Below are 22191 nucleotides of genomic sequence, written 5' to 3'. Positions count from 1 at the left end.
GAAATATTTCTTCATTCTCAGACACTGTAGAAAAAAGCTGTAAAGCTGAGCTGGAGCCTTTGTCATGAGGACTTGGAACTTTGAGCAATTTAATTTAAACTGGCTATAGCTGACCTCTGCTAGTCTCCTCTGTCTCTACCTATAGAGAGATGTGGGGGTTTTGACTGAGTAGGCATCTGTTCTAGATGACACCATCTGCAACAGGTCAGCTATAGTCAAAGTAAAGCACACCCTGCTGTGGTATCCTGGAATCTGAAAATAGCACAAGTAATAAAAAGTAAATTTCAAATCACTATCATAGCATTTTGGTTTATTAACATAAATGAAATGCATTTCCATTTCCTTTCTTGCTCGATAATTTAAATATAATGCTTAGAGCATAGGCTTTGAAAAACCTGTACCAAAAAACACTCCTTATAAAGTGAAGTTGATTTGAGCAGACCTCCTATGCTTATGTGTTAAAATGAACCAAACCCTCCTTTCCAAGCTGTTTGGGCAAACTGATGAGTAATAGCAGCATAATATGTATTGTTTTTCTAACAGATGCCAGGCATCCTCACTCTAAAACCATTCAGTAATCAAATGGTTTCTGGGTCGCAGTTAAAATCAGACACAGTGAGGCACAAAATTAGTTGGATTATCATGTCTTTCCATTATGCACTCTGCTCCTCCTTGGTAGGGATTCTGAAAACATATGACATATGCACTTTGATGTAGGCTTTGTGGGCTAAGGCACAAGGTGTTGAAAGGCCATCATCATGCCTTGGAACAGAAGATGGTTAAGAGGTCTTAGAGATGCACACTAAGAGATTCTGACAGCATCGTCAACCTAGAATTCACACTGGTTCAATAATACATCTGCGTAAAGCTGAAATACTTTTGATCCATTTAGTCACTTCCATCTGACCTGACTTATTTTTGTGCGACTAGAAATCACGATGTGAAAGTGAACAAATGGAGGCTCTATGAGGTCAATACACAGAGTGTTTCATCAGCAGAACCCATCAGTTCTAGCTTCCTATCCCCATCCCACAGCTGTCCCTTCCCCATGCACACACATTGGTATGCATTGCCACAGTACCTCAAATTATCAGGTTCTCAGATTAGACAGGATACCAATCCTGTGGAAATTTGTAATTTTTCTGCTTGTCCTTATTTTCCACCCTGAAAATATTGGGTAACTATTCCAAAACATGGAAGTCTCATCAACTGTAGCACAGGACTTGGACCTCATCAGGGCCATCCAGAACTTACTCCTTCCAAGAACTTAACTTCTGCAGGATTAATATGTATCAACTTGAATCTTACCCTACTTTCTGGGTAGGAGCTTTCTGTGCTATCCCGATTATATGCAATGCCAAGCCTTGCATGAGTGGTCATCTGAAGTCATACCCTTACTGTTGCACATCTGTGCTGTTCAGTTGAAGGTCATGAAATTTTGTTAATAATTAGCTACAGGAGGAGGAGCACACTCATTTTGATCCTCAGCTATTCACTATGCAGCTGTGATGAAGGGTCTCCTCTGTGTTCTCTGTTTTTCTTCTCTCTTTTACAGAAAGAAATCTGTTGTGAATGTCAGCTTCATTCACAACACATATCTAAGAGCTCACTAAACAGTCATTACAAAGTGATTGGAATTGTTGGATCGTTACTTGCATATATATACTGTGATACTTTTTGTAAGACCTACTTTGCTGCCAAGAAGAGACTCCCTGTTGCAAACACTGAGACTGATAACAGGCTAGACTGCCAAACCCATCCTGGCTGTCTTACAGCTGAACAGTTTCAGCTGAAATGACAGCGGCTTTTCTTTGAAAATAAAAATGACAGCACTCCCTGTCTTTTGTGAAGGCAAAGCTGCAACAAATCAAATCCAAGCAGTAACATGGGTTTTAACAAAAAACTTCTCACTGCAAATTCTGAGGCACTGTCTGAATGTCTGTCTTCTCCACAGCTTGTTGCTGACTGGCATATGCACGATAGCACTGAAATACCAAGCAGCATGAAGGTTCTATTTGTGCTGCATGTACAGTGCTGGTTTCAGTTTGACTGTAGTGAAAGAATTCCCTAAATCATATGTGGATTACTGCTGCTGCCTAGAGGGAGCTGTGGAAACAACAGATCAATTCTTTTTTTAGCCAATTAAACCCAGCAATGATATGTCAGTATAAAGCAGCAAGAAGTGTATTTTGATAAAAGGCAATTAGGAGGGGTGGCTGACACACTGGCAGATGCACCTTCCAATGAAAAGTCCAGGAAAAAGAAAAGTAGGGGTTTTTATTCCTTACATACACTTGTCTTTCAACAACTAAATATGTTTGCACTCCATCTTTGATTTTTTTAAAAGGCTAGCTACCTTATTTTACCTTTATCCTCTGTGCTCTCTGTTTCCTCCTTCCAGATTCTCTTTGCATCTCCCTTCTCTACTATGGAAGAAACCCCAGGCTTTATTTGATGAAGTACTTTAGAGTTTACATTTTCCACCTATTATCTAAAGTTATTTAAGCTACATGGCAACATACACACAGCAACCTCAGGGAGAAATTACAAAGCTGTTTAAGGATACGGCAATGATTTAGGACAGAAAATGAAAGCCAAAAAATACTCTGAATAAACATTTACAGCAACTTGATCTGCTAAAATTCAGAACTACTCCACCTTCCCTCTGCTCCCTCCCTAAACCAACTTAAGCAATATATGCAGAAGTGTCTGGGATGTGAATATATTTCTTCTTTAGCTAACCAATTTTTAACATCAGTACCATCATCACACTTATCAAGCCATTTGTCAACTCTCTACACATACACAGAATTTTACTAGACACTAAATGTTTTAAGATTAAAAGTTATTCTAATCAGACAGACAAATTCAGTCCACAGAAAATATTATGTCAGAAATATTATTCCCAGCACTAATGCTTCGTCTTTGTTAAAGGCTCGAACAAAGTAAGCTCAGAAGGAGCGAGCTTCCATCCTGCAAAAATTCGAGCTTTCTGAAAAAAGGCAACCCAAGACAGAACAAAATCTACAAGCAATTTCCACAGGGTTAATTCTGACACATCCTTTTTAGAAATGCTTTACTTCCCGGAACACATTACCTGTTGAATCCGGACAGCCCACCCGGAGTCAGCCAGTTGTTCCTCCAAGAGGAAAGATCTGGATGAAATCCTCAGACGTCGGTATGGGAGGACACACAAGAAGCCCTATCTGCTGGGACCCTGTAGCAGGATTCCTAGGAGAAATGGGAATAAGCCTTTGAAAAAATCAGGAAGCCAGGTGGTTTAGCAGAAAAGACTGCCTTCCTTATTTTGCTAGTCCAAAACATATTCTCCATCACCAGCTGGGAAGGGTTTTTCTTTACCTTAGCATTAAATCCTGCCAGCTCTGGCACTTGTAAAGCAGGATCCCAACTCTCTGGGGATTCAGACATGTCTTCTGTTCCAGTACATCTAGAGGGCTTGTCCGCAGTACAAGTTCTGCTTCATTTGGCACCTCTAGCAAAGGAAAAGCATTTCTATCTTGACAGAATCACACATCTGTCCACATGTAACACATTTTTTCTGTTACAAGATTTTTTTTTTATTTTTACAATTTAATGATAGTCTTTGTTTTGGATTTGTTATTGAAATATACTTATCGAAATTAAACACTTGCTCTTTTCATAATTTCAGTAAATTTGTTTACAAAACTGAACTAAAAATGGAAACAAAAACTAGAAAGTGTAAACCAAATACACACAGCTATGTATTTTTTTAAAATAGTTATTACCAAAAGGCATTTTTAAATACCAGTTCACCAACATCCATCTTCAGACAGGGGGTTTTGACCTATGGAAGTAAATGGGCAACTCAGTATCATTTGTAATGCAAAGTGTTATTTTTCAATTATTTATTCTCTCTCAGGTCATGCAAGGACATGCACATTTATACTATGTAAAAAGACAAAATTGCACAGGCATTTCACAGAAAATAATTGGGGAAGTCTTCACTCTAAAGAAAAAGTCATCATAAAAACAATTTTCTGAATGTTATATATCCACATAGTTCAACTGCAGTTCATCTGACTGTACTATAGATGTCATTACATCTGAAAGGATTAGAGTGGTTTTGGCATAATCCCAACAGTGGTGAAAAAAATAGTTTGAAAAAGAATGACATAGTCTGCTCTGAAAACAAGCAGCAAGACCTTCAGTCTCTAAAAGAGCATTTTAAAAACAAAAGTCCAGGTTAGAAAAAACAAAACATGAACTCCAAAGCCGATACAGTTTCAATCAAGTTGTAAGCAATGATGTGTAGCTGAAACTAAATGGGGATATACTGAAAGCTATGCTAATATCCCAAGATTCTTATCCTCTGATACCTCTGCAATTAAAATAATAAAGCCATAAAGAAATCAAACTGATAGAAAAAAAAATCAGAGATTTTTAAATATACTTGATTTTGCCTCCAAAATATTGTTGAAATACTTTGCTCATGCACAGCTGGGAGAGCACAATTAACCTTCACAATTACCATGTTCTCATCTTTCCTTACAGGGATGAAATACAGCTTTTTTTTGTGTTTCAACTTGAGTTTGCTACTAATTTGTCAGCATTCTGCTTTCCCTCCTCTTTTTAGGGTCCTTTCGAAAATATTTTGGCCAGAAAAACAGGCCATTCTTCCAAGCTGTTTTTCTCTTACACAGTATACAAGCTCAGACTGCAATGATCTTTTTTGGCAAAACATCATAATTTCTGATAGTTATTTATCCAGAATCATCTCCAAATCCTTTTCAAGATGACAAGTAAGGCAAATTTTAAGGAAAAAGCAGTACTGGGTTTTTTTTGACTTGCCTAAGTGTTGAGGGCTGGAGGGCAAGGAAAGTATTAGGGAATCCCCCCCACCTTGAGTATTAGGAAAATACTACTCCTGATGATTCTTGGTTTGCTATACCTTTACACCACTATAGCTAAAAGATTACTTCAGAATCACTGCATTCCAAAAGTCCAACCCCCACTACGGGCAGTATAGTCTATAGCTTACATTCTTTCCAATTATATTTAGAATTTCAAGTTCAAAATTTAGGTTTAAAAATAAAGCACAAGTCATGTCTCAAGATACTGCTTTTAGCCAAGAACTAAAAAGATATCACTTGCTTACAAGAAAGCAGTTCTGTCAAACCAGTTTCACTGATGAAGATGAAGCCTTTATGATCAGCCAGCTGTCATCCAAGAACTCTGTATTTTACTTCTCAGTATTGTCTTGTATTTCCATTTACAGGACTAACATCCAGATGGCACAAGTTATTCAACCAATCTTGTCTCAAGACCTAAGTCTCAAATTACCATAGAGAGAAAATTTTTAAATAAATATAGAACTCTGGCCTCAAGATTAAAATGTGATTTTTTTTTTTTATAACATTGTGATGATGTTAAATGGAAAGTCCACAAGGCAAACTCAACAAGTAGGTGACAGTGAAGTTACCTGCGTGTGATGAAAATAAATTCAGAAATTCGGCATTATTACGTAGTAGTCATTAAGCCCCATATATTAAACAAATGCACATGCAAGATAGTAAATGAACTGGCAAACATTTTTAAATAACATCTTTAATTAAAGTTTTTGCAAAGGCAAAATATTAAACTTAAAATAGGTCTTAGTACATCAAAATACTAAGTTCTCTAATCGTATTCCAAGCATGGCCTTTGAAACATAATATCCTGTATATCACAGAGGAGCAACCTTGATCTGCAATTGTACAGAATGAATTTTACAAACATAATAAATATATTTACCCCCTTACACATAACAGTATATGTACAACAGCAGTTGACAATAGTAGCTCAGAACAGCAAAAAAGGATATTCCCCCACTCCATAATCTATTGGTACCCTATGCACTCTGGAACATGTCTCATTGGATGACTGTACATATATAGCTAACCCAAGGTAGTCCTTCCTGTTAAAAAAAAGCTCCTTTTGTTCCACAATGTCAAGTCCACAAAATAATAATTAAAAGACACACTGCATGAACTGCCTGAAAAAAGTAGACAACAGGGAAACCAACAGACTGGTTTTTACACATTTCCCAACCAATCACAGCAATGAGAAAATGAGACTTTAAATGTGAGACACCAATACATAATAATATGCAAGTTTCTTCATCTTGTATAGTCACTGATCTCAAAGTCTGAAGAGAAATCTAATTTCAGTTGGGGGTGCATGGGTGGGGTGGAGTGGTACACAGCAAACCCCACGAAGCTGTGTAAGGCAGCCCAGTATCAATCCAGTGTGCGTTATCCTAAAACCACTGTTCACTTCCTGGACATCTTATTGCATTCTATGAAGAAGCTTTGCTTTCGGGAAAATTTGGGGGGGCTTTATTGTTTTTAAAGGAGCTTTTACAAATTGAAGAGATTGAATCAAAATGAACTTTAGTTAACAAGGTCTTTAACTCCTCCACTGGAATTAAGAAATTTTACTCTGGTAGTGTTATGTGGTGACATAATTACTGCTAACTGTCAAGCAGTGGAATTATTTTCACAGACTCAATGAAGTCTACTTTAACACTCCTAATTGTTCAGCAGAAATAGAAAAAACATTTATCAAAAAAATCCATTACACGACACAACGTGTTCTTTGCTCTTTTCTAGAAACTGTGCTTCAGAATCACGTATCATATTCTTGGAAATAAACTCGGACCACAATTATCACTTTAAATCATGTTTAGGAAACTGAATGATGTTCAAATGCAACCTGTGAGTACAATGCAGGAACAAGGAGTATGAAGCCTCAAAGAAATCTTGTCGCTAACCAGCAACTAAGGGGGAATAAAAACATATTTTATTTAAATAGTCCAATATAAAGTTCCTTATGTGACTAAATTCTCTATTATCTCCTTAAAAGAAAACATATTTCAATTTGTTTTCAACTTAGATGTTTTAAAATGATTGCACACACTAAAACCCAACAGAATTAGAGCAAAAAAGTTGCTTTTCTTATTGAAGCACTGCAGGAAATTTACTCTCTCAGAAATCAAAAAAAAAAGTATTGTCATATGGCAAAACAGGTATTCTGCAAGCTGAAAAGGCACAAGACTCCCAATTTTGCCCAGTTGCTCTACAAGTTTCCACCAGCCATCATGGTTATAATTATGAAGTTATCTTTCCCCATTTTTTCCATCATAAAAAGGTGCTCCATTATCTGTGCAAATTTTAACATAAGCCCTCTTGAAATCATTAATTGTTTCCATAATACTGAACTATTTAAATGGGAAAAAAAAAAACTCAAACAACCAAAAAACCTATTTCCAAGGGGGGGCGGGGGAAATCATTTATGAACTATGAACATGGGAATCCCTTGCGCTCTGAAAGGAATGGTTTCTTTGGAACCTAATGAAATGGTCTGTTCAGTTACATTGTTAAAACCATGATTAAAAATTCAAGTACAATAATAAAATTAAGCAAACTACATTCTTACAGCAAGCTGCTACAATAAAATGAAATTAAAACATGCTTTTTGATTTAAAAAAAAGGAACACTTGATGTAGCAATAAGAGCACAGTTTGGTATGTTCATGTGTGACTGGCTTTCTGAAAACTTCACAGGTATTTGTATTTGAAGACAAAACTTCTTCTTTGAAAAGCATACCATACAATTAGCTTGCAATAGACTGTGCAAGTTCAGAAAGCTTCTAACATCCTTCAGAACAGGCTAAGCTTAAGTTATCTTTAAAGTCCTGCTATCCCTTAAAAATAAATAAAAAGGCTATGCAGCTTCTAGTATACATATGTGGGTGAAAAAAATCACTAAGATGTATGAAAACAAAGCGTTGTACAAGTAATCTGGGTTCCAGTAGTATAAACAGGAATCTATAGCTAAAGGGATTTTTTTTCCTTTTATTGGTTTGGTTGTGCAGCGTTAACGGGAATTTTTCTGAAGTCTAATACTTAAGACTTGTTGGTAACAGATACGGAAAAGGTGAGGGAAGGAATTAGTTGGTACATTATTGATTTCATTGCAGTTGTACATAGAAGTGTCAACAGTGGTAAAAAATAAAAATATCTGCTTTGTTCAGAAGAAAGCAGACACCAATGAGGTTGAGATACCTTGAAGCCCCAAGCCAAAAATGCACTCTAAATTACAATTCCATTACTTAAGAATGAATTAGAAGAAACATCAATTAACTTTTCATAAAGTTATGTATGTAGATGGCTTACTAACAACCATATGGCTCTAGATATAGCCTACAGGCAGTTTTAGTCTGTATCAATGAGAGCACAGGTGTACAAAATCACAGCCAAAAAAACCCTCTTTACAATGTGTTTTGAGTTTTCTACATACTACTGAGATTATGAACGTACTCGGAGGCAAGTAAATCAGAGAGAATGAAAATTACTGCAGTCATTATATACTGCTAAAATACACTTGTGACTTTGTTAAATAATGTTTTAGAAGTTTAATTCTCAACCATAAAAAGGTCAGAAATCATGGTTCAAATGTCTGCTTCTGAAAGTCTTCCCAATTTAATTAAAATTATCTTTGCTGTGTCCTTTTTTTGTCATCTTTCTAAGCACCTGATGAAACATAAAATTTTTTTGAAATGGTAAGCCACATGAACATTCCTTCCGCAACAGTTTCTGAAGTATAATGCCCATTCCCTCTCCTCGCTCAAAAGTAACTGCATTTCTGAAAGCACAGTTTGCAAGAATAATCTCTGCATGAAGAAAAGGTGTTCACTTCTCAGGAGAGGAAGGGAAGGAGGGGGGAGCAACCTTGTTGCTTTTCACAAAAAAAAAAAAAAAAAAAAAAAGAGAGAGAGAGAACAACAACAAAAAAACCCAAAACCCACCAACAAACAAACAACAAACAAAAAAAACCCCACAATAAAAAAATGCCACCACAAAAACCACACTTCTGGAAAAGGCAAGTGAAAAAGTGACTACACAAGGTTTAGTGCATCCAACTGCTTGATTTTCTGTTACCAAGACAGTCTAAAGATACTCTAACAAAATTTGTGTTCTCAAAGCTGTGCAGCTCTCTTCATGAAATTACATGCCACCTGGAAACTTTAGAGAGGTTAACTGCTGCAGGTAACTTATGGCTATACTTTTTAGTAAAGCAGATCTTCGATTAACAGAGTTGCAGCCAGAATGTTAGAATTTTTATGTGATTTTCTATATTAAAAATTCAGTCATTCTTGTGGTCTGCTGAATTATTCGTGGATGTCTGGACTACATGTGTAGTAAGCAGGTGAAGGAATGCATCTATTATGCCATTACCTACACATTTGATTCAAAAGGTCTCCAAAGCCTTTTTAAAAAAAAAAGTTTTAAAAAAAAATAATCAATGGAAACTATATTATTCATTTCAACTCAGTGATGCTGAACCACCACCAAACAGCAAGAATATAATTAACAAGTTAAGCAATCTGACTTTCGTTGCAGGGAGCTACAGGTGCTTAGTATTTAAAAAATACAGCCCTAAATAAAAGGTATCACTTATACGAAATTAAAATAATTTTGAAATACAAATGATGATCATTTTACCATTTTGTAACTGCTAGGAACAACCACCTGTTTATGGGGAACTGAACTGAAAACAACAAATAGATATAATAATTAATGAGCATATCAGAATTAAAAATATTTTCCTTATACAAGTTATTTAAAATTTAACACCTTAATTCTTACCCTTCTGTACAAAGCTTGCACGCATTTTAAGTAACATTCTGACCATCCTCACTACCAAAAGGAAGTGTTCAAAGCAAAGATTTGTACACACAATAAGCATTTTCAGATTAATAATCTGTCAAAGGGAAGAGTTCCTTCAATCAGTGGAAGAAGTATTTAAAATCTTAAATCAAGGGAAAGGGGTGGGGTGGGAAGGGGAACAAAGCCTTACATGCTAAATACCAGCTGTAGGTACCTGTATGTAGAATTGATAATTAAGGTATTCCTAACACACAAAACCAGCTCCCAGACAATGCTATAGCTGCTACAGTCCATGGCTTGCTCATCTGAAGTAGTGTCTTTGTTGCCACATTTTACCTTTGTTCCAATACTTCTGTTTGTTTATTTCCGATGTGCAGATACACGTTTTGATTGGAGTATACGTCCAAGTCTCAACCTTTCCTGCTTTTGATTTTTTTTCCTTTTACAGGGAGTTTTTTTTTTGTTTTGTCTTTTAAAACTTCACCATTCTGCATCCCCAATGGCTTTGGAAAATACATAATCTCTTCCGTTAAGATTCATGATGCCATCTTTGAGATGAAATTTCCATTTGTTTTTACTTCTATGAATCTAAAAACAGGGAAAAAAGTTGAACTATTACTTTGCATCAGAAATAGGTAATAATGCCTAAGTAAATTACAAGGGCAAGAAAAAATGAAAATAACTATTGGGCATACATTACTAAATTACTACAAATTTCTTGAAAATCAATTCTGCATTTAGCTATGAAAAAAACCCCTAATTATGCATATAGCAGTATCTTCTGTTTTCATTTTTTAAACCAGGGACAGCAATTGTCACAAAACCACACAAGCACAGAGGCATTCCAAAATCCAAAGCTTATAGCACATTTTTAGAGGTGGTTGGAAAGGAAGAAGAGAGGTATATCCACCTGTGCTGCTTGAATTTGATTAAATCATCTTTGATTATGACAGCCGCAAAACTCCACTTGAAAGCCAGAAATCCCCATTTCAACCACTGTAACAGAAAGATTAACTAACATTTTAAACCAGCCCTGAAATAGTCAAACACCAAGTTTTATTATTTGCACCTCTTTTGCATGAAAACTAGTTTGATTATGTTACGTATAGATAGATAGCAGGCCTATTCAACTTTCTACTTCTAATATTAGAGCTTGACTCTGGGTTTCTGAAAGTTAAGTTTTGGTTAAAAGGCAAGTGAATTATTTACAAAGTTTTCAGTCTGAAAATCTCTATGGTACAAAACGCACAAGATGATATAGAATATATGTACTAGTCTTATATTCTATAATTTCTCCTCAATGGTAAGTCATTGTATACAATTTACATCCCAATTCTCATTGTAAAGTGTCAAGTGAGAAAAGTAACATCTCCAGTATTGGGGATGATGGCATGAAGCTTCAACTTTAACCTATAGTCTTCCCAGTTAAAATATTGGCCCTTTTAAGGCTTTGTTTAAAAGAAATTTGTAAGATTAATCTGGGAGATCAGTCCAGTTATTTGCAACAACTCAACAAATACTAGGACAGGAAAAAAAAAAAAATCATAGAATGGTTTGGGTTGGAAAAGACCTTGAAGATCATCTAGTTCTAACCCCCCTGCCATGGGCAGGGACACCTTCCACTAGATGAGGTTGCTCAAAGTCCCATCCAACTTGGCCTTGAACACTTCCAGGGATCGGGCTTCGACAATTTCTCTGGGCAACCTGCTCCAGTGTCTCACCACCCTCATAGTGAAAAAAATTTAAAAATTTAAAAACAAAAACAAACAAAAAAAAACCCCCACGCCATTCGTGCCATTCTTGCTCCCCAGGTAGTCCAAATTACAGGAGCCTGTGACATAATGGATCTTCAGGTTATAATGGATATTCCTGTTGACGTAGGATAAGACAAAGAATAAAACAACAGTTTTATTCATATTCTCTTTACAAAAATATTCCATACAGAACTCTTCTTTCTTCATGCCTATTCCCAAACAAATACTACCTGACTACAGGAAGCAGGCTGACCACGCGATGAAAGAGATCAGAGAAGATACAAGGACAAGAAATAGTTGTAGTATTGGAAGACTTTAATTATCTTATGCATACTGAGTAAACATCAATGTGCAGTACTGAGGCTGTTTAGATACTATACAGTCAAGACCTACTTCATGAAGAAGCTAAGTCAGGAACCCACAAACCACAGAACTCTTTTCTTGGTTCAAGACAGTGTGCAGGGCTTAAGTTGGAAAATATCACCAGAACTAACAGCAACTATGTAAGGCAAACATTTTCCCAGGGGTAATAAGAAGTCAATAAATCCACTAGAAGAGTGTGTAACTAAATTTATGTTCTTATGTTTAATTTAAAACTAAAGGAAACTGAACAAAATTCAGTCTAAAGGTAGAAGAGTAAATTTTGAAAAAAAATTTAAAAAAAACCAAAACCAAACCACCCCCCAAAAGCCCCCACATACTGTAAGCACAGAGCAGATAAATACCTGCCACCTATCAAAAAAGGGCATCAGAAAGAGCAAAAGACCACCAGTACAATTAAGCAGCAGGACAAGAAGATATTCAAAGAAAGCAAAGATCTTTCAGAAAGCTGAAATGCTTCCAAAAGAGAAAAGATTATCATAAATTTTGCAAACAAAACATAAAAATATAATTAGGCGATCTAAAAGAAGTTAAGAAAATCTTACAAAAGGCATAAAAACAAGGAAGCCCCATTGCAATTTTTCAATTTCCATCAAGGACACAATGTCTCACCATCTATTACTACTAGTGCTGTAGAAACAAACAGTAAAGTAGCACCAGAACAGATATAACCATAGCACTCAATCAATTATTAGTACTATTGTTTGGTCTGTGCTCACTTTAAGCTAAAAAGCCAGTAGCAACAGAAAATAAATGAACAAGGAAAGGTCTGCCTTATATACTCTACTTGCCCTTCCAAATGGCATTCAATAAAAAACCCTCATCAGAAGCATTTGAGCTGCCATGAGGTAAGGAGGAAGGTCCTCGGATGAATAAATAACTGAATAAAGATGGGAAAACAAGGGTAAGAACACTCTTTTTACAGTGAAATTAGATCATTCCAGAAGAGATTTGTGCTGGCTGGAGTCTGCATGGTTTAAGAATTCACTAATCATCTGGAAAATGACATAACGTCACTGATGATACAAAAGAACAGTTACTGAAGAGCTGCAGAATTTTGTTACTTGCCCTAACTCACTGTGTAATAAAACAGTGGTGGCATTCAATGTATATGAAGGTAGTAACAATGGAAAAAACAATTCCAACTTACATGGAAAGAAAAAATGATGGGTTTGAGTTGACAATTACAAGTCAGGAATGAGATCCCAATGTTCTAAGACTTTTCCTTGAGAACATCAGCTCTGTGTTCAGTGGGGTCAAAAGCACACATGCAGAACATTGCTATACCACTTAATGAATTGAAGGTTCACCTGTGTTATGAATAGCTCTGATCCTCCCTCAACCTTACCTACTTGTATCAAATAAGAGACAGAAGAATAAAACAGATCTGGAGAATGAAAGTAAGAATAATCAAATGTTTAGACAGCTGCACAAGTAACAACCAAGCAAAGTGTAGCTCTGATTTCAAAGAGATGACTGAGGAGGCTTATGATGGTCTGCAATATCATAAAAGGCACCAAGAAAGCAGAGGAAACACTCTTCTAAATAAAGAACTAGGGTATCATATGAAACTAATTGGTTAAAAACTAGGTAATTCTCCACACATCACAGAATTCATTTATGAAACTTCTTGTCATAAGACAAAGTTTACAAGGATTCAAAAAATAATCAAATTAATTTCTGACAAATTAAGGAAAAAAAATCATCTACTGGCCACTTGATACAAAGCCACTATCTCTCCCTCAAGAGACAGTTCACGGAAGGATGGTAAAATGCTTTACATGAGCATGGCTACCTGTTTGCCCTTGTCTCATTGTTCCAGAGGCACCCACCATCAGCTGATGTAGGACACTGTGCAAGAGGGAACTCTAGTCAGAACAACTGAGTTGATCCTGTGTATTTTATAGAGACAAACTGAACAACAATTGTTTGATAAGTGATTAAGTCCTTTCAGAGCACGTGGCAGTAGAGGTTAATGATGGACGCTGTTCCCTACGGAGTTCATATTCTTAACTTTTAAGAGGGTGAGGATTTCAGAGTAGTTCCTGTTGTTCCTGTTGCTCAGCTTTAGCAACTCCCAACAAGCTTTTCTGACTGCTATTCTAAGGTCCTTCACTATCCTCACAAAATGCCTTGAAACTAACAGTTTTGGATTACAGTCTGGAGGGGACAGATGGCTTGGATGTAGATACTGATACCACTTCCCTCTATCTTAAATCCTTTGTTGAATCTGATGACAAGTCTAAGCAGAGTCTGGGCATAACTGAAGATTTTCTAACCAAGCCATTCCTCGCAATGTAGGAGTTTTTATTCAACGAGCTTACAGATTTTTTTCTGCTTTAAAAAGGATCCTTATTCATCACAGTCCAATTCTTCTGGCATAGGAAAAGAAAGAAAATCTGAATTGAATAATCTTTCTACATACTATCTCAGTAAAAATTTGTCTGCTATCCTCTAGACACATTTAAAACAATTCCAGACATGGATGAGTCCTTGCATATTCCGGGGCAAATATGCAAGAAATTAGTCATTATAGAGTCGGCAAGACAGTTCAGCAGAATTTAAAGCAAAATAAGAAAAAGCATTCCACATTGCCATTTCAGTGAAGAACGCATAGCACAGAAAGAACCTTCTCCTCTGATAACTATTCTATCACCACGAACAGGTATTTTTAGTAATCAAGGAACAGGTTTCCACAAGTTTAAATCATAATGACTACTTCCTCCATTCACAGCCACAGCAAATGTACAAACTTACTTAAACTAGTTCACTTCTGAGCCCAGAGGACTGACCTTTTTTTAAAGGTCACAAAAAGACATGATGAAGAAAAAGAAAATGCAGCCAAATTTTTCTAAGCTTTACTCGTTACCAAGCTTAGTACAAACATGTCACACAAACCTGTTTTAAAAACAAATAGCTAATTATTGTATTACTGTTCACATTACAATCTTTACAGATCTACCTGTACTTAACAGTCACAAAGTTGTTACTTAAAAATTGTAACTTGATAGGAAGAAGAACAGAGAAAGTAGAATTCTTGGATTCTGTTCTGTAGAGATTACCTTATCATACTGGCACACAACAACATTTTCCGTATCGAACAGTTCTTGTCCTTCCTCATCACTCACATCATCTTCACTGTTAAGAGGCTCCTGAAAGAAACACATGCAAAAACTTATGCTGTTTAGTAAGATCAGAGCTGTTACTTTGATTATTCACACAAGGCTGCAGTCTTGTCTATGAAAAACTGGACCTAAAATGCATTTGAGGTGGGCAGTATTAGGCTTTCCAGTAGAGGGTTGATGGATATACTCTGCCTTCCTGCCCTTCATCCTGAGAAGAGATCCTGACCAATTTTATTCTGGAACTTCAGTGTCCAGGCCAGATTCTGGGCACTGTAGCCTTTTGTCACCACAACCATTCTTGCTCCTTTACTGTAAACATTCTGGTGCTTGCAATTTGTCTTTACAAAAAAATTATTACGCAGATTTTCATTTTTCTAAAGCATTCAAGCAATGGAAAGGCGACGTTAGTCACGTCACTCCTTATGTGCCATTAAAAATAGAAACTCCATGACTTATTCACATTTGATGTACCACAAACAGAAACAACCCTCAACACATGCAGAAAGTTTTTACAGGAGGGGAAAAGATGCCTTCAGATGATCTTGCATACACACATACAAAATAACTTCTCCAGACTTTCTAGAATGTATTTTCATGTCCCTTAAAAATTACTTTCATTTTTTCCTCTTTCTGCTAACACTCTGTTCCAGCAGAAATCTGGTTTAGTTTTTTTTCATCTCATGTAAATAACAAACATTTCAAAAGCTAAAACAACCTTTAAATAAAGGCAAAACAACTTTTCTGAAGTCTTCTGTATAATCCTCATTTCCCACCTACTCCCAAATATGTAAGCTAAACAGGGGAGATGCTAGTGAGAGAAGAAAAAGGTGTACTAGAGGTCTTAATTCCTTCCAAAGTAATGCCATATTTAAGTGATTTCAAAAGCTTTAAGGAACTGGTCCACTCATTAAGTAACTGGTGATGAACAAAGGTAGCAAAAATAACAGGGGATCTCTGGCATGCTGGTAATAAAGTCTTGGCATATAAAAAAATTTCCACAAGAACGTTAGCATTAAGGCACTATTAAAGAACACTTAATATATAAGCATGATGACCTATACTTAGTAAGGCAACTATTAAAACATTCAAATGGACATCAATGCTGATCAATATAATGGAAAAGTGATGTGAACCCAACCTGTAAATTGTAACAGAAAAATACTGTTAGACACCACTGTAGATGTACTACAGAAAACCTGATTTAACTCCTTGACAAAAATTAGAAGTTTTACCTGCATATACTGCATGGGTGATACAGACTATGAAATGCTACTCCTCCTATTAAATGCATTTTAAATGGATTCTTAAAATAATTGCAGAGAACTGTGGAAGTGATCTGACAGTTCAAAATGCTGGTATAGTTTTAACTATAGATTTAGGGAGTACAAGGTTTCCTGTCAGAGACTGAAATAACAGAACTTTTAGCTTATTAGTATCCCCCTGACCCCTTTTTTTTTAATTTCTTATTCTTGTGGGGCTTTTTGGTACAATGCATCAAAACTTAGTAAGAACCACTGGCTCAAGTCTGAAACCAAGCAAATTCAAAGTCTAAATTAAGCACATATTGTTAAGAATGCAACAAGTTACAATGAATATTCACTCTTGCTCCTATCTCCTGATTTCATTACATCAAGGTCAGATGTGTTTCTAGAAGGTGCTTATAATCAAATTTGAGTTCTCAGGCTTGTTGTAGTGTAACAGAAAGCGATGGAATAGTCAGTAAAGTACAGGTCAGATCACATCTATTGGTCCCCTCAGTGATCTAAATACATGGTCTCCTTTTTGTCAATCTTCCTAACACCTTGCTTTTTTATGCACTCAGTCCCAAGTGGAGCTGACTATTTCTGTTTGCTTATGAGGGTTTCATAATTTCATGGCTGACCTCTCCTTAACATCAGAAATATTACCAAAGTTTTTAAAAGGGCATTCATGAGAATTAACAGTTTTTGCAGAGTCTCCCACCCTCCTCAGTTGCATTTCAAGGTGCTTTGCTAATATACACAGTTTTCACAACTTCAACATGGGAAATAAAGAACTTGAAGTACATGGATAAAAGATGTATTCTTAAAATTATTGGAATACAGTATTATTTGAAGCATATAGTTTTCTTTCAAACATTGCAAAAAAAATGGAAATGAAACACAAGCATGCTCCAGCCTTTTGAAATAATGTTAACTTTACCTCTTCGACTTGGCCATCTTCACCCCCATCTTTTTCTTTGTCTTCCTCTTCATCATCATCATAATCTTCTTCCTCATCTTCTTCTTCTTCCGACGATGTGTCCCCTGCTCCATCAACTTGGAGAACAAGTGGTGCTTGTGGTTGTGCCTGTTGTTGTTGTGGTTGCTGCTGACCAGCTGCAGGAATCTGTGCTTGAGCTGGTGTAGGGGCAGCCACTGTTGTAGGTATGACTTGTGTTTTATTTCCTGTAAACAGGATCTGCTGGGGCTGAATAATCACTCCTGTCTGCTGGGAAATCCCTCCAGGGATAGGAGCCAAAACCTGATGGAATATCATTGCAAGTACTGTGGCTGCTAACGTAACAGACTACCACATCACTTACAGAAAACAATTAAAGCATATCAATTTGACTTGCATTAATTAGAGAAACAAGAGTTACAAATATTCAACCTATACCAGATATATAATTTAATCTTCAATAACATACCTTCTTTCACTACTCAGTGTTCCATTTCCTGCATTTTGCATTGCTAAATCTAAGAAAACCTACTGTCTTTCCATTCTAAAACGCTAGCACTACCGCCACACCTGAGTTTCAAACACAGCAGAGGATGTTTAAACTCAAGTAAAAGATTCTTTTTAAACCTTCTCTATAAAACATTTAACTTTAAACTCTTTACAAATTGTTATTGATGCTTAAACTACAGAACTCTGACACAATGCTAAATTCAATGCTTACAATCTGGACACACAGCTGACCTTGTAGATGAACAAAAATCCTTGTAAAATATACTGTGTTCACTACTAAAATAACCAAGGGGGGGGGGGGGTGTTTGCTTTAGGTATTTTCTTCTATGTTATGTGACACACAATTATTTTAACCAATAAACACATTTTTAAAAGGATGTAGACTAGGATTACGCACATAATATAATTGTCATCAGGGGACACACAAAAGAGATTTTAAACTGCAGCCAGTCAGAATTTGGCTAGAATAAAGGTGGCATTGAAAACAACATTTCAAAATTGTTCATTTTTAAAAAACACGCTTCTTAACACAACTATTTTTTTTTTTAATATACCATTTCTGACTCTGTGTTCTATTTCAATTTGCACACAAAAATGCAAGCCTCTTTAGTAATTACTATAATTTTTTCTCTTTCAAGTGTACCTATTCAAAAAATTCTCCTTACCTGCTGTATAACAGGTGCTTGTACTCCACCAGGCTGCATTTGTGGTATGACCTGCTGCTGTAGAACAACCGGTTGCTGTGGTTGAATGATATACTGAGCTCCATTTGCAGTTCTAACCACTTGGAGGATCTGGCCTTTAATAAAGTAAGTATCAAATTAATCAAATGTAGGAATTCACTTTTAAAATTATCTTAGTTTAGAAGCTTGCTTTCTGGAAGAACACCAATGACAATTAAAGTAGAGCATTTATGTTTCAGTTTCACCAGTGAAAAGATACTATGCTATAGCAGCTGTGTTGGAAGCAAAGAGCTAATAGGGTCGTTTACCATCTAAATATGATCATGAGGTATGCAATCCAAAAATAAATTTACATATGCAAGCCAAAGTCTAATCCTTTAACACAGCACAGTATTTTAAATATTAGCTCCCTCTTATGAACATACCTCATGTTTCAAAGGACAGATTTTACAGATAGAAAGACAAATGAACATATACCAAAACAGGAATACAGGTTTCACACCACAAAAACTCTATCCACTGCTAACACTGTGGTATTTCCAGGGTTCTGTCAGATGATATCCTTTGCTCAGACTCTTTTCCCTCCAATTACCACATTACAAGAGATTCCTCTACACATAACTTTCTTTGCAGTATTATTGTGCAGTTGCCTTTTTGAAAAATCTATCCTTACACTTATTATCCACCTCTCCTTTCTGTTCCCGCAATGCCTGTACTTGATTTTCTTTTATTATCCTATACTTTTCTTCACTTCACAAAATACGTCTAAGATTCACACACCTTTGGAGATGGCCTCCAGCTCTGAAAAGCAAGAACTAAGATATAGTCCAACATTAGTTTCTCACATTTCTGATCAGAAAGATAGAGAAGAAATTAAATTAGATAATCCTGAACTTCATACATTTCCCTCAAAAACTGATTTTATTTCCTGTTCTCCCTCCACAGCAAAATGCAAAGCCCTATTTACTGAAATAACTAAGTATAGCTGAAGGGGCTACCCTAGCCCCTTTTTTAAGAAAACATACTGTAAATATTTGTAACTGAAGAAAAAAAAAAATTATGACCATAACAAACGTGAGCCACAGTTTATTCTATGCTATAACAAACATAGGTGTACTTCCTTAAAAATTGGAAAGATTTGAATTTCTAGAACAGCTACACATTTAAATTTTATTTCAACCATATATCCATTAAACATTCAAATGTTTAAAGCAGGGAGGTTAAGTCCCAGGTGATTCTGAGCAGACTAGATAATTCTCTGGCAAAAGCAGCAACTGATTCTAGAGAATGAGCTTTCTCAGATCTTCCTTTACTCTCCATGCAGAATGGATCTAGAATCAAGCTTATAAAATCAGCGTAATACAAAAGTACATGAAGCATAAGATATGCTGTTCATAAAAGTAACATTTAATTATGTTCTAAATGTACAGCATGACAGTGTTGAAAAATGACAAATCTAAATTAAATTAGCATTGCCAGCAAAATCAGAAATTCCACCATGTGTGCTTAGCAGGTATGAGAAACCTTAAGACATTCCTCATCTGAAGTCGCAAATGAAGTCATCCTGCTCTTTTATAACCAGTCTAGTATCTGTGCTCAGATCATGCATCACAAAGCTCAGAAATACACAAAGGGCAGAGACAGCAATGCCCGTCGTCTTGCTTCGTGCACTTCTCTAAAAAGTGGGGAAAACTTGCACAGAATCTAATCCACACCGCTGTTAGGTAAGAACCACAAGGTTCTTAAGACTAGCAAGCCAGTAAGGAAAAGAATCCAGGAGTCCAGTGAAGAGACTGCACTACCTTGTAAGGGTAGATTCCCACGTTCTGCTTTTTAACAATGTATAGCAGAGAGTAAAACCCCAAATTTCTCCCTCCCAAGCACCCTCAAAACCATTGTTTGATCTCAATATTAAGACAGTCACCTGAATTTGTAAGTATCTGCTGAACAGGAGTAACGCCAGCAGGGAGAGCCAACGTAGCTGCAGTGGCTGCAGCACTCTGAAATACAAGAAAAGCTTTTTAACCACAGACATTACTGCCAGTGTTACATCTCACAACATACTGCCTGAAAATATGTACCTTTTTATTGCTGTTTACAATGTTTGCACACAAGTTTCTGCAGCTGTTGAAATGCAGGCATTAATCAACTGCACATTATACTATATATAAAAATTATTTTCCTTCTTCCTTAATAGGAATGAGACTGAAGCAACAATCACTAAGCATCACACCTTAACCCAGCTCCACATGGTTTCTTGGTTCATCTGCAAGCTCAGCAGATTTTTTTCTCCTCTGCCTTCTCTGCTGATTTACTAATAGAGTACAACACTGCATTGCTCATGTAGCAATCTTACTTACACTTTTTCAAAGCAGCTAAAGATATGGGCCTACAAATCTGAAGAAACATAAGGTACTGAAGCAATGATCATGTTTGCCTGTCTTGTTTTCACGAGGAGTAGTAATCAGGTTTGCACTTTTCTTCATTCTGAAAATGATTTGCATTTCAAGTCCCGCATAACACAGCTCTTTTGAGTGAACATACGCATACAGTGTACTGACTGTTCACAGAATGACTAATTTTTTCTCTCAAGACAGCTGGTTAGAAGAGAAAGCTGAAGACTCCCAATGGGTAACGATTTGAACTTACAAGGAAACTGAATTCCAACACAATTACAGGAGCTCCAAACGCAAAAATCCGCATTAAGTCCTTAACTTGCAGAGGGAGATGGACTTCTCCAGAGACCTCTCCATTTCAAGGGTCTAACTTCAGCTGCCTACAGAAAAGCCTCCCTTTCCCCACTATAAAGGAACCATGGCCAATTACTCTCTACTACTGAAAGGATTTAAACTTTATTACTGGGTAGAGTGCATGCCTCCTGTTTATAAGATGTATGATCAACCCATATTGGCTGGTCAATATAGTAGTTACAACTGCCAAAATTAGAGATCACCATGCAAAACTGAAAAGTGCTTGTCTGCATCCTCACGTCCCAAAGGCAGATGAATAAACTCTCATTACTCTCTGCCCTTCAAGATATTCAAGGTCTGTCAGATCCGTTCTTTAATACCAACTTAAATGTTTCCAATAAACACACACAATAATTACAGATCGATTCCGTAACTATTTACTGAACAGTAGTCTTCTGCAGTATACAATTCATTTACATTTTGACAGCAGCAGTTTTAAAAGCATGGCATACTAATTTTTGCAATACCCATCACCAAGACCTAACTGAATGAGACAGAAAAAAATATTTAACTGTTGGACTTGGGAAGTTATAAATCACATCGAAATGGTTGTAAAACATGAAAGAAAAAGGCAGGTGTTAATGTGCTCTCAGCCTCTGGGTAAATCAGGCTATTTGAGTAACAAAGTTCAGGTTCTTTTCTATAGTAAGGTCAGCAGATAATGCAGAAGTGAAGGCTAAGCAAGTTGCTGCAGCTTTGACTAATCATGAAACTGTTTCATGTGCCTTTACCATAAAAGCGGTAAGAATGTAATGAATTCTGGTCTTAATACACATATTTAACTTTTATTAGCTGTTGTTTTCATCGCTTTGCAAGTAATTTTTTTTTTAATTAAGCCAGGGCTTTTAAAGCAAGATAAGATAACCAAAATTAACCTCTAGAGATAAAAACCGCAAGAAAAGGGTAACTGACCAGACTCAGTTTTATAAGCTATTACAAAATTAGTGAATCAAATTAACATGATCAGAAAAGATTGATGTGAATTGCTAAATAATCTCTCTTTTGATATAAGCTTAAGTTTCAGAGTAGTTAATGTTTCTTCCTGCATCTAACAAATACAGTATGCTTGCATCAGTTAATAGGGTTGTATTGGTATATGAC

The 22191-nt window shown here is 36.2% G+C and overlaps 1 protein-coding gene across 1 annotated transcript in view; it reads right to left on the bottom strand.

The window, feature by feature from the left end:
• Nucleotides 1-5568: 5568 nt before the first annotated feature.
• GTF2A1 (general transcription factor IIA subunit 1) overlaps nt 5569-22191 on the bottom strand; it is a 28822-nt gene continuing 12199 nt past the window's right edge. The window contains exons 5-9 of the mRNA XM_069783715.1: nt 20265-20340; nt 18323-18456; nt 17130-17450; nt 14886-14975; nt 5569-10276 (exon numbers count right to left, since the gene is read on the bottom strand). Of these exons, the coding sequence (XP_069639816.1) occupies nt 10169-10276; nt 14886-14975; nt 17130-17450; nt 18323-18456; nt 20265-20340 (729 nt within the window). The 3' untranslated portion in view covers nt 5569-10168. The remainder of the gene's footprint in view (nt 10277-14885; nt 14976-17129; nt 17451-18322; nt 18457-20264; nt 20341-22191) is intronic.

Source organism: Haliaeetus albicilla, chromosome 5 (genome assembly GCF_947461875.1).
Source record: "Haliaeetus albicilla chromosome 5, bHalAlb1.1, whole genome shotgun sequence".
NCBI lineage: Eukaryota > Metazoa > Chordata > Aves > Accipitriformes > Accipitridae > Haliaeetus > Haliaeetus albicilla.
Note: the sequence above shows the minus strand (reverse complement) of the source record. Positions and strands in the feature narration are given on the sequence as shown.